This window comes from Vanacampus margaritifer, chromosome 6 (genome assembly GCF_051991255.1).
Source record: "Vanacampus margaritifer isolate UIUO_Vmar chromosome 6, RoL_Vmar_1.0, whole genome shotgun sequence".
Classification (NCBI taxonomy): Eukaryota; Metazoa; Chordata; class Actinopteri; order Syngnathiformes; family Syngnathidae; genus Vanacampus; species Vanacampus margaritifer.
This window is the reverse complement of record NC_135437.1, coordinates 11,293,276-11,306,454: the sequence shown is the minus strand read 5'-3', so window position 1 is coordinate 11,306,454 and position 13,179 is coordinate 11,293,276. Positions and strand designations below refer to the sequence as shown.

Genomic DNA, 13,179 nt, shown 5'->3' with positions numbered 1-13,179 from the left:
CAGGATGCTTTACTGTTGGCATGACACAGGACAGATGGTAGCGCTCGCCTTTTCGTCTCCGCTTTTTTCCCCAGATACCCCAAACAATCGGAAAGTGGATTTATCGGAGAAAATGACTTTACCCCAGTCCTCAGCAGACCAATCCCTGCATCTTTTGCAGAATATCGGTCTGTCCCTGATTTTTTTCTTGGAGATAAGTGGCTTCTTTGCTGCCCTGCTTGACACCAGGCCATCCACCAAAAGTATTTTCCTCACTGTGCGTGTAGATGCACTCACACCTGCCTTCTGCCATTCCTGAGCAAGCTCCACACTGGTGGTGGCCCGATCCCGCAACTGAATCCACTTTAGGAAACATTCCTGGCTTCCTGGACTTTCTTGGGCGGCCTGAAGCCTTCTTCACAGCAATTAAACATCTCTCCTTGAAGTTCTTGTGAACTGATAAATGGCAGATATAGATTTAGCAAATAATTTCATCTGATCACTGCAAAACATTCTGGAGTACATTAAAATTGCCTTCATCAAAAACGAGGCAGTAGATTTTGTGAAAATTAATATTTGAGTCATTCTCAAAACTTTTGGCCACGACTGTATACTGTGTTGATTTTTATTGAACCACAAAACCATTGCATGATTGTCACATTGCCTCAAAGAGAAGTGTGGATATTTTTGAGAGGCTGTTGGCATTTCTCAGTCAGCCAGTTTGGGCAGCGTCGCCCGATGTGCAGAAGGCCTTCCAGCTGCAAATACTCTCATTAAGACATAATGAGGTCAGCATTTGCTCCAATTGTGATTCAGTGTTCAGAATGAGTGTGCCTGTTTGTGTGCTTTACCCATGTGACCTGAAGTCCTTCTCCGTATGACGTTGCTTTGTTGTTCAGGTGACGTGTTTGTGGCCGACACGGGAGAAGAATGCCGCTTTGTCAACGGAGACAGCGGCACCGACAGCGACTCCACGTGCTGAAGGTCTTCAACACACTTGTCGACTTTTGATGCTGCACGGAGAGCTCCACCATAGCTGTGAATAGTTCTTGATGATGGTGCTGGTGTCACACTTGATTGGTTGGTTTGATAATCGATTGATCGTTAAGAGACCTTGCTTAACTAGATGGATGGATAGACAGATAGATAGATACAGCGCTGTGAAAAAGTATCTGCCCCCTTGTCAAATTCTTACTTTTTGTAGTTTCCTAATTTTAATGTTCAAGGTCATCAAACAAATGCAAATATCAGACAAAACCCAAGTAAACATGAAATGCAGTTTTTAAATGGTGATTTTATCTATTAAAGGGACAGTATGTAGATTTTTTTTCACTTTGATTTGCCAATGTTCATTAATTTTAAAAGCCCTCCTACTTTCAATAATACGCAAAAAAATGTGTTTATAAATATATATATATATATATATATATATATATATATATATATATATGTGTGTGTATATATATATAGATGTATGTATATCAGGGATGTGATTTTTCTGCTAATTCGCGGAATTCCGCTTTTTTTATCTCCCCCCCCCCCCCCAAAAAAAAATTCAGATTTTTTTAAGTAGTTCGTTGTGTATGCACATGACTCCGACAGATAACATCTTCTGCTATAACAAAGACATTTGTGGTATGCTCTAATATGAGTTACTTTTCATTTGGTCATGATACAATTATTTGTTCATGAAATTTGAACTCTTCAACATTATTTATGTGTTAACTTAGTAATCACATTAGTTAGATATGATGATATTCTCAGTGATAGTTTTTAAAAGCAAAGGCAGTCCAATGTTTTTGAATGTGACTGATTTTGAGTTGACTAAAACTGCCATTTTATATGGGATAGTTCAATATACATTGAAAATTTATGCTGTTGTTTTGTCTATTTCTTTGTCATGTGAGTGCATTGAAAGTACTTAAAAACACGGAAAACCCATGAGCTCCGGGGGACCTAGCTGGGTCCCAGCGGCCCCCAGACCCCCGGCTAAATTTTCAGATAATTTCACTTTGGTCAAATCACATCCCTGGTATATATATGTATATAGATATATACATGTGTGTGTATATATTTATATATATATATATATATATATATATATATATATGTATGTATGTATGTATGTATGTATATATATATATATATATGTATGTATGTATGTGTATATATATATATATGTATGTATGTATGTATGTATATATATATGTATGTATGTATATATATATGTATGTATATATAAAATATATATATATATATATATACACAGTATATAATGTGTTGATGTGATAGAACTTTTTTGTGTGCATATTATTGAAAGTAAAAGTGGGATTTTAAAATGAATGAACATTGAAAAAAATTCTACATATTGTCCCTTTTATTTAATTTTAGGTCCAGTGCAGTGGTAGGGAACCCTGGTCCTCAAGAACCACTGTCCTTCCTGTTTTCCATGTCTCCTCCAAAAACACCTGATTCATGAACAAGATTATCAGGATTCTACAGAGCTTGCTGATCATTTGAGTCAGCTGTGTTGGAGGAGGGAGACATGGAAAACAGGCAGGATAGTGGCTCTCGAGGACCAGGGTTCCCTATCACTGGTCTAGTGGTCGCTAATGGGGTTTATACCACGGAGGAGGCGGGACTAACGTGTATCACACATCAGCTTTGTTTCCGGTTCTGCTTTGCGACATGTGGGCCGCGTCCCGTTACTTGCGCCTCCGCATTTTTGCCCCTCGGTTGCGCGTTCCCGTCGACTGGTGCGAGTGTGTAGTGTGTCTGTCTCAGTTTTCCGAAGCATTTCAGAGACCTGAGACGCCAATCTGCAGGAGCGCGCGGTTGGGCGGCGCAGGGGTGGGGATGCGAGTGTTGGAACGCGGCCATCAGTGGCCCGGAAACGGCGCTGATGTGTGAAAGTCGGAAGTCAGTGGCATCTACACCATTATATTACATTACATTATATTACGTTGCACCGTGCAAAGGTATCGATACCAGTATGGCCATTTTACAATCAGGAACTAGAAATTAGAAGGATAGAAAATTGCTACTACTTTTTTTCTTCGGTTGTATAGCAATACCAAAATAAATACATTTATTAAGTTACGGCATAGTATTTTCATCAGATTCAAGTCTGCACTTTGTCTAAGCCATTTCAAAACCTTCATTTTGTGGTTGTTTTAAGCTTCTTCTTTTTAAAAAAAAAATTTTTATACAAAGGCTCAGGGAGGTTTGAATATTTTTTCTACCCCATAAATAAATAAAAATCCCCATTTAAAAACTGCATTTTATGTTTACTTTGGATTAGCCAAAGATAACCTAACATTTTGTTTGATGATCTTGATGATGGGCACGGCACATAGGACATACTACACCAATAAACAATGAGGTGGAAAAATTGCAAAAAAAATAATTTGAGAAGGTGGCAAACACTTTTTCATGACACTAGCTCAAGAAGAACCTTAGTTTTTGAACAATTTGGTTTGTGAAAAAAAAAAAAAAAAAGCAAAATAACGGGGGAAAAAATCCTTTACGAACATTCTTGGCAGGGCTGTGGAAGGCTCAGAACGTTTTTTTCCTTATAGCCTATGACAGTGATTGCCAACCTTTATTGAGCCAAGGCACATAAGTTTTTCCAATTATATACTTTTTGACATCTACAGTAATAGGTCATTTATTCTTTCTGTTTGCTACTATAAGTTGGCATAGATAGAACAAAGATACTTTTTTTTTTTTTATATATATAAATACATTTCTATTAAGTGGAATTTGATCATTTCCCGTGGTACACGGCACAGAGGTTGACTGTTGCAGCTGAACATGTGAACTCCCTGCACTTTTTGTTTTTGTTTTTAATTAAAGCAAACCTAAGTGAAACATTAGCACTTCAGTTATACTGACATTTTGGGAAAAGTTTATTTGCTGTAGAAAATCTTAAGGAGCTATTCATTTGCTGAAGTTTTCATTGAACTATCTATGACATGCTGCTAAGCCTGGGAGAACCCTGCACTTTTTGTTAGAATTTGAAAACAAAGATATCTATTATCCAAGATATAAAGGGGGGAAAAAAACTTTAATATGTTATGTTAAAATACAAATAAAATTTAATAAACATGAAACAGTTAAACAAAGTTAAGTGTTGGAGTTTGTATTATTAAAAATGTTGACAAGTATTTTTTATTTTTACTTCAAACGAATATCAGCTCCAAATTTGGTCTCCTTGACTACTAATAATCCGTAGTGGCCCTGAAACAACCATATCAGCCTAGCTGTACTTTGGTCTCCCTGTTCAAGATGGCGGCCACTCTGCATCAGGCGCCATCGATTGCTCTTCTACCTTTACAGTATACAAACGCTCCCCAACTTACAAACTAGTTACGTTCCGAGCGATCGTTCGTAAGGTGAATTTGTTCGTAAGTTGCTTCAGTGCTATATTTTGTATTATAATTTATGTTTAAAGAGAATACGTACAGTACTGTACTACGTATGTTAGAGAGAGAGAGCGAGAGACACACACAGTATGTACATGTACGTAATAAGATAAATAAAATGAAGTTTAACTTACTTTTGGAAGATGTACTCGATGCTTAAGGATTTGATGGAGGAAGAGGAGGATTTTATATCATGAGAGGTTCTTCGTCGTTGCTGGAATGGGCTTCAAAAGTTACTTCCTCCTCCGTAACTTCAATGTAGGAAGAAGTTGAGGGTCGAGGAGAAGAAGATGAGGGTTGATGAGTACTGTATCTTCCTTGGAGGATTTACTAGAAACTGGCCGAAAGAAGCGATCTAACGACGATTGCACAGTTTTCTTCTTTTTTCATCATAAATGATGCGGTAGCACTGTATGGCATCATTCAATTGATTTGTGCAACGTTCAATATTTGGGTCTTGCTGCTCGAAGAGTGCGATGGCTTTATCTATGAGCGACAGGCGTTTCTTCTTCTTCCTCCTCCTCGACACGTTGCTGAGCCTCCAATGCTGGGTGAGCTCTCACAGCGCCAAGCGTCGGTATTAGCGGCGGAAAGAAGCACTACAGTACTCGGAAAAAGGTGCGCAATACAAAATCTAACTTACAGCATCTCTTTCCGAACATTTTTTGACATGCGCGCATGCGCGCAGACATGTTCGTATGTACCGTTGTTCGTAACTCGAATGTTCGTAAGTAGGGGAGCGTCTGTATCTATGGGCCCTCACTAGGTGAGTGGGGAGCAAAGTGGGAGCAAGACTTCTAAATTGTTACGTTGTCACTGTTCTGTGTGTGTTTTACGTCAGGATCGCTGCAGAGGATCTGCACTGAAAACACTGCGCAGAAATAAATCCGTTTGTTTGTTTCTGTCCAAGCCCCCTTCTCAACTCCCGTTTGTCTCTTTTGCCAACCACCACTGCTTCTCTGTGTCTCTTTTCAGTGTCTCGCTGTTCCATTCATCTGAATGTTTATTGTTGTCCACTGGTATAGAGTCTTTCCAATAAGATGTTACATTTGTTGAGGGGTGAACCGTTCAGAACTCTTAGGACGCGTGTTGTTGCATCAAAAAAGAAAAACCCAAAAATGTCCGGTCGTGTGGTAAAAAACAATTTAATTCCAATAAAATCAAAATCAAAGGCAGCTCCAATCTTATTCCATTAATGTCCCAAAAAATACAACACAAACCTTTTTATATACGACAACGGTCCAAAAACTGTATGCCGCTTAAGGTTCATTCACACACACACACACACACCTACGACGGCGTGTTAGGGCGACGTATAAAAAAGTAAATATATTTTTTAGAGGAAGGGGCCAATATTATGAGAAAAAAAAAATCACAAAATTGCCGCTTTATAAAGTCACAAATTTGAGACTTTATAAAGCGGTATAAATTTGTGAGAAAAAAAACTTTTGCAAATTTGCAAGTTTGTAGTGACAAATTTGAGACTTTATAAAGTGGCAGATTTGCAAGAAAAAAAACTCCGAAACTTACGAGAAATACACATAGCGTACTACTCGGACTTTGTGCCAATACTTTTCGGTCAGGTTTTCAAATGAGGAGATAGTAATTGCTTTAGCAGAGATTAACCATATCATGTTAATAAGCATTCGCTCTTTGTGTGTTGGATACGGCCAGCGACACTTTGCGAAGGGCCACACCCTGAGGATCAAGCATTTAAGTTAATTTGTTGAAATGTACATTTATGTTTCTAGAATTTTTATTTGCACATTCATATATTTTGGTATTTTTTGTACAAGTAGTTAAATTCATGTGTCGAATCTGCTGCTCTCCGTCATTCACTTGCATTTACCTAAAGCAGTGGTGGGCAAACTCGGTCCTCGAGGGCCGCAGTCCTGCAGGTTTTGGATGTAAAAAATTAACCAAATTGCAGGGGGGAAAATGACAACTTCAAGTTTCAGTCCTAGTTGAAAACAAATTGAAATGAAAAAAATATACAGGTTTAATGTTAACTTGGGAACTGAATAATACACACAAGTCAAAGTTCTGTGTTTCCTGGATGGCATTAAGCAGGAAAAATAATTTAATAATGATTAAATGAATTAAAAGTACACTTATATATTAATGATTAAATGAATTAAAAGTACACTAATATATTACGTTAGTGTACATACATAGTCTAATTAGTGTACAACGTGCATTATGTACATTAAGCATTTAAACATGTCAAATTATAGAAATTTCTCTCTCTCTTCCTAGTACAGTTTACTCGTTTTTAGCACTTCTAAAATCAAACACATTAACTGAGTAAATATTAATTTAAAATTGATTTCAACATTTGCTGTAAATGGACACTTGTTATGATTGTACTTGCTTCAACAATCGCCTATTTTGCCATCTTGTTTCCTTTGGCCGGCGTGATGTTCTTGGTGGCTTTTCCCAGTGCCAGGTGACGAATGGACGAGCCGAACTGGAGCGTGCTGAGCGTCTCCACCTCGTCCTTGGCGTCCGGACTCACGTTGAGGAAGACGCAACACTAAGGTGGAAATTAGAAAGCTGGGATCAGAACCAAGATGAACGCTGATAGGATCCGAGAAATCGGAGCACTCAGATTTGATGACGCACAATCTGGTTTGAAGGAATCACCATGCTCAGATTTAAGGATTCTATATCAATTTATCTCAGATTACTCAGATTACAACCGTTTACTGCCACTGACGTGTACATTTGCCAAGTGTTTTTCATCTGTTAAGCGTGGAAGAGGGTCTCACCTTGGATTTATTTATTTAACCTTATGTACAATACGAGGGACTACTAACTACTACTACTAATTAATGGCTGGCAATCAATGAGTGAATGGAAACTAAGAATAGATGGACAGATTGGTCATCCATCCATTTTCCTCTGGGGGAAATTTGATCCCAACTTGGACAATTCTCAAATCAAAGATCAAAGGGAATCACAACATTGGTATCAGATTAAAATCAACAATTGGATCAAAGGGAACACAGCTCAGAAGAGCACCACAGTCTGGGACCTTGGCATCTCCGCTGAGGCTGGGCTGCAGAAGATGAGTCAGTTTACAGTTCCTGAAGGGCACGTGAAGAGCGTTACACTTCAGAGCCGCAAATACCTAAAAGCATGCACACATACAACAGTGACTTTGCTAATAATAATACAGTGATTACACAGCAGCCATCTTTAAGTTGTTTTAAGTACAGACTTGACCATGTTATGGAGGACCAAAACTGTCAAAATTATAAATAAATAAATGACTAAAAGTGAAAATAAAAACAGATATACAAAATATAATTCAAAAATTAAATAAGAAATTTAAATATAAATGGAAATAAAAACAAAAATATACATACATAAATAAATACATTTGTATTTAAGTTTTGAATATATTTTTTATATCCGTTTTTATTTTCACTTTTAATCATTTATTTATTTAGTCATTTTATTTTTGTTTTGGTCCATACTGTCAAAACGAAATGTTATTCAAATGAGGGGTGGTGCATGTCTTGGGTTGGACTCCACTTGTTGAGCAACTTAAGTCGTAAGTTGTGGTGACAATGGACAAGATAGTCGTGACGTCTACTGCTGGAGTTCTTCAATGCAAGTCGGCGACACTTCCTTGTTGGCAGACCCGCTCACTCGACCAATGAAAGGCAGTTTGCAATGACAGAGTCCAACCCAAGACACACTTAAGACCGCCCCCTCATTTGAATAATAACATTTCATCCTGGCATATGGACCAAAACTGCCAAAATAAAACATAAATAAGTGACTAAATAAATAAATTAATGACAAAATAAATTAATAACTAAAAGTGAAAATATTTTGGGGGGGGGGGGGGCAGTTTTGGTCCTCCATAAATATTGAGCTGATGTCACGAGCCATGTAATATTTATGATGACCTGTCCCAATGCTGTCAGTGACTTGTTAATGGCGGCAGCCTCGACGAGTCGCGGGCCTTCGGCCTCTGTTCGGGAGATGCGCTCAGACCCGGCCAGGTCACCCATGGTCAACGTGCCCCGCGTATTCTCTCCGGACAATGAGTCACTGCCACACACCTCCAGCGCCACCAGCAGGTGAGAGCGAGAACTGAACGCAAAAAGACCGAAAATCTATCTTCATTACGTCATCTTCATCACCATTATCAATGCCATCCCCCACCTGTGTATGTTCATCTTGGTGGCGGCCATTTTCCGGTTCTTCTCTCCGGTCTCCATGACGTTGATGATGTCATCCTCAGTCCGAACCTCCACGTGTGTCAGTCCCGGCACGGACACAGACTTACCCTGCACGCGGATATCCAGGGTGGAGGAAGCCGTGGGACTTTTCGCTAGCAGGTCGTTGAGCGTGTCGTTGTAAATCTCCAACATGGAAATCTACACGTATCCCCCACCACAAAAAAAAAAAAAATATATATATATGTGATGTCTTTGAAGGCCACTATAGGAAAAAATAACACTAACTGAAAGAACCGGATAGTTTGAACAAAACTCATCAACCCCAACTATATTGTGAACTTGTAAGCAAGTGCAAACTTTATACTTGTCCCAATTATCACACCTGTCACTCATTACGAGCTTTTAAAACTTTTTTGGCACATATGAAAAAAAAAAGAAGGAAAAACATCAATATTGTAATATGGCTCCAACTCTCCTGATTTCAAGCTTGAAATCTGAGCAGTAGACATTTGTGCTGTCGGTAGGCAGTTACGATATAATCAACGAATTATCTGATGATGTGTGTGTGACAGGCAAAGGTGGGTGAAAGCCGCATCTTGGGCATTTTGCTGCTCTGTGTTGGTACCTTGAGCACGTAAGACACTTTCTCTTTGAGTGAACATACACGGAGAAGTTCCCGTATGGACCTGCAGGGGGCAGACGCTTGATTGATAGATTCAACAGAAGACATGCATAGTATACACACAAACAGTACATGTAGGGATAGGAATCGTTGTAGGGCTCGGACACTGGTGAGGCTGCTTAAAGCCCCTCGTTGGGCATAATCAATTAGAATTGATGAGGAATTGGCTTGATTAGCAGTATCAATAATATAATTGAAATCGCTAAATTCTTATCAATTCCTATCCCTAAAAACAAGTCAACTGCACCTATTTAATGGTGGATAGAGCTGTGCAATATGCATGTCAGACGGAGTGTGATATAAAAACGTCTAACGTACGGTATAACCCTCTGTTGTTCATATCGTTATTTTAGATTTCTCTCACCATTACTGAGGGAATATCTTTTAGTATCTTGGTTCTTGGTTCTGGTCCACCAGCAAAGTGACAGGCTACCCCATCCGTGAGTAGCTGAGCTGGGTCGTACACACCTGATGTTGACTCCGGGCTTGTCCTTGGTGCCCATCATGGTGAAGGTCTTTCCTGAGCCCGTCTGCCCGTATGCCAGAATGCATACGTTGTAGCCGTCTGCACAGGAAGTGATAAGTGGCACGGTCCCGGCGAAAACCTCTTCCTGCATGACATCATCAGGAATTCAATTGTTTGAATTCAAGGTGACACCTCAGATCCTTTATCACATGGTGTGTGTCTGTTGCTGCTGTTATGGCACCTGTGTGCTGGTGGGTGCGTAGACCTTGTCAAAGAAGAACTTCTTCCTGGTGTTTTTGTGTATTAGCGTGACTTCCTGCTGGTCATACTGGTCCAGACATGAGGAGGTTCCTGATCCGGTGATGTTCCTGCACCTGCAGAACACTCTGACGTTCCCCTGCAGCTCAAGCAGCTTGTTGTACAAAGTGCGTCTCTCTAGCGCCTCCTTCTGGTAGAGCGAGCGCAGCATTTGTACTTCGCCATCTGCTCGCCGCTGAGCCTCGGCCATTTTCTTTAGGACATCCTCCGCCTGGGTCAGGATGTTCTTTAAGTCACTCAGCGTCAGGAGGACCCAAGACTTTAGCTGTTTGGAAGACACTTTGAGTTCTCGGGCCAGTCCGCCGGCCCGGCGTAATCGATCTGGATCGAGGGTGGGCTTGGAGGCGGTGGTGTTCCTGGTGGACGGCACCGCAGACTTCTGGCGACTCTGCAGGGACCGGATCTTCTCCCGGGCATCCTGCCGGTCGGCCTCCAGCTCAGCTGTCTTGTGATGGAGGTTTTGCACAATGTCGCCAAGATGGCGAGTCTCCCGGACCAGGAGCGTGTTCCTGTGGAGATGTTCGTCCGCCTCTTTCTGTTTGGACTCAAGCTGTTGCCTCAGATCCGCGATTGCACGGTCACGCTCCAGAAGAGCTCTGGATGGACCAGCATCATCATCATCATCAGTGGTGGAAAAAACTTCATTCATCACTCTATTTCTGTAGATTTTTCAGGTTATCTGTACTTTACTTGAGTATTTATTTCTATGATTTATTAGATTAGAAAGCGTACAGTGCCTTGCAAAAGTATTAGCTGCCTTGAACTTTTTCACTTCATGCCACATTTCAGGCTTTAAACATTAAGATATAATATTAGATTTGTTGTTATTGTTTTGAAGAATCAACACGAAGAGGGACCAAACACAATTCATCAGTAACTGTGGCTGGCAACGTAAGATGGCTGCCCTCTGGCACCAGCCATTAGAGGCCAATTGTTAGTTAAGTCATTCTATTAAGTTTGTCGGTAAATGACAATACCAAGATACTATGTTGAAGATACGTAGTAGCATTACCATGTTAGCATAACATGCTAACGAGACACTAGCATACATGCTGGCTAACCTGAATGAGTTGAGGTCACTGTATCCTGGATCTCCACTAGCATTAGCATTAGCATGCAGCAGAACCTCTCCAAACATTGTGAGGTAGGCAGAGATGACTTCTTCGCTATCGTAGTTACAAAGTCGGAGTGCTGCCGTAATTTCCTTTTGGTCCAACAGGCCTGGCAGGACTGACTGTGGACACAAGACCAAAGAACAGTCAGGAGCAGCTAGAACCATCTTGCACTGTGTTGGGTATAGAAATATTGAATAGGTTATAAAATGACTAAATACATTTTAATGAGCCAATTTGAGGGAAAAAAGCTGCAACAAATATTCCAGAACGTTTGATTATGTAAATGCTTGTTATGTCGTGCCCAGCTCTGATCCAAGGAATGGTTGCACCTCCTTACCATGACTCTATGGACTCTGCTCTGCACAAAGTCCACATTCATCTCCCACTGGAGAGGGAGCAGCAGCCACATGCCCGAATGAGGATCCCAGAACCGGCACACGTTCACTCTCTCCTGGAAAACGCGCCCATACAACAGTAGTTGGAAGAACATGGAAGACAAGTTTCGCCCAACCCCAAATAAGTGGAGAAAGAAAAGATGGAACATCTTAAATTCCAGCAGGAGGAGCGCTCAATTCAAACATGTGATCCTTGGTGTGCCCTAGCGGAGGCCTTCACCTCAAACATGTACGTCATCACATTTCCTTTTCCTGGGATGAAGATGCTGCCTGTGCGATCGTCCTCGCCCACTGCCGCCACTTGCTGGACGCTGGCGACTGGTGGCTGGGCGGAGACCTGAGGAGGAAATTGGAGACAGTTTGCAAACAGGGTGTGAATATTAATTAGTCACACATGGAAAGTTAAGGTTGACTGGCCAAAAGACAGGAAGTGAAGGTTGATTGCTCATAGAAAGTGAATCATGATCACTTCTGGTCCACCAGCAAAGTTGACCGTCTTGGAGAGGAAGTAAAGGTTGATTGGTCAAAAGACAGGAAGTGAAAGTTGATTGGCACAGACAGGAAGTGTGGCGGCGATGACACGACGCACCTCCTGGTTGGGTTTAATGAAGCGTCCCATGTCGTACCATTCCTTGGGGAAAGACTGCAGTTTCTGCTCAGGAGAGTCCGTGTTGGAATCAAAGGATTACGAGATATCAGCCACCATGTGACCACGCTTATATTAAACTCACACCTTTAGTTTGTCTGTACCTGTGCCTCGTCCACATAAACCCTGTTCCCGTGGTGCTCAAAGCAGCTGTACAAAGTTCCGTTGTTGTGAAGAAAACTCTCAAAGTTCACAGACACTTCCTCTCCCTCATCGGCCACTTCCTGTTTGGAACACAGTGTGCGATCATTGATGCCATGACAGTCTGCCTTGTTTTAACCTTACGCGTGTAACGTCATAAGATTTAGCCTCGTGGTCTGAAGCCCCTTAGCATGCAATCTCCAAGCATGTTTATTGTGGTATTTAGCTTTTTAGCATGTAGCTTTGTAGCATGTTGCTAATTGGCTAAGTTTCCCCAGCGAAGAGTTCAAAATCAAATCTGCTCACGGTCTCAAGTGGATCGACAACACTTGGCATTGCCTCTTCTTCGTCTTCCTCTTTGGAGTGAGCCTGGTTGCTTGTGACAGACAGAACGTCCACCGCTTGATGTCCATCATCCGCCTACAAACAAACATGGACATCAAATAGCACCACCATCTTGATGACAACACTTCCAGCACTCAAACATCTTCTACCAGCAATGTTTCTCCACCCAGGGCTGCGGGTGTGGGGGTCCTGACTACAGGTTCGGGGGACCGGACCACAGGTTCGGGGGTCTGGACCACAGGTGTGGGGGTCTGGACCAAGTTGGGCTGCTCATCATCCACCCGGCCCAGACGGGATCCCTCGGTGGTGGTGGCGGACGCTCCGCTTCCCATCTCAACGGTCAAGAAGTGCACACAGACTGCCAGGAAGTAGAAGATAGACGAGTAGAAGAAACCTGACACATTTGACACCTGAGATGATGATTAGGTTCTCACACGCTTCAACACGCCCATACAAGACGACACCTGACTTTGGA

At 41.4% G+C, this 13,179-nt stretch overlaps 2 protein-coding genes across 14 annotated transcripts in view; one reads left to right on the top strand and one right to left on the bottom strand.

Annotated features, from left to right (window-relative positions):
* Positions 1–2,032, top strand: part of tdrd12 (tudor domain containing 12) — a 28,114-nt gene extending 26,082 nt beyond the window's left edge. For 6 of the 9 annotated variants that reach the window (XM_077569060.1, XM_077569063.1, XM_077569064.1 and 3 more), the window contains one exon: positions 75–489. In XM_077569060.1, coding sequence (XP_077425186.1) covers positions 75–298 — 224 coding nt within the window. In that variant the 3' untranslated portion in view covers positions 299–489. Of the gene's footprint in view, positions 1–74; positions 490–878 lie in introns of those variants that run through there. The other 3 variants (XM_077569066.1, XM_077569065.1, XM_077569062.1) reach the window with 2 other exon arrangements.
* Positions 2,033–5,625: 3,593 nt separating this feature from the next.
* LOC144053549 (uncharacterized) lies at positions 5,626–13,154 on the bottom strand. 5 transcript variants are annotated; one of them, XM_077568103.1, is made up of 15 exons: positions 12,854–13,154; positions 12,666–12,779; positions 12,323–12,442; positions 12,162–12,224; positions 11,793–11,909; positions 11,515–11,628; positions 11,124–11,296; positions 9,986–10,658; positions 9,747–9,889; positions 9,222–9,282; positions 8,580–8,794; positions 8,321–8,507; positions 7,438–7,533; positions 6,775–6,936; positions 5,626–6,295 (listed from the first exon to the last, which is right to left on the bottom strand). In XM_077568103.1, the coding sequence occupies exons 1-14, from the start codon at positions 13,034–13,036 to the stop codon at positions 6,787–6,789; spliced, it is 2,409 nt and encodes an 802-aa protein (XP_077424229.1). In that variant the 5' UTR covers positions 13,037–13,154; the 3' UTR covers positions 5,626–6,295; positions 6,775–6,786. The 5 variants fall into 5 exon arrangements, with proteins under 5 accessions (XP_077424229.1, XP_077424230.1, XP_077424231.1 ...); XM_077568104.1 differs by lacking the exon at positions 5,626–6,295 and having other exon boundaries at positions 6,312–6,936; positions 7,438–7,461; XM_077568102.1 differs by lacking the exon at positions 5,626–6,295 and having other exon boundaries at positions 6,315–6,936.
* Positions 13,155–13,179: the final 25 nt, after the last annotated feature.

Bases quoted from the DNA above. Each gene is read 5' to 3' on its own strand.
- LOC144053549 (XM_077568103.1), bottom strand. From the start codon at position 13,036: ATGGGAAGCGGAGCGTCCGCCACCACCACCGAGGGATCCCGTCTGGGC. The intron at 12,443-12,665 runs GTGAGCAGATTT...TGTTCCAAACAG, and splicing joins TTGTCGATCCACTTGAGACC to GAAGTGGCCGATGAGGGAGA. The intron at 9,283-9,746 runs GTGTGTACGACC...TGCCCCCTGCAG, and splicing joins AAGCCCGGAGTCAACATCAG to GTCCATACGGGAACTTCTCC.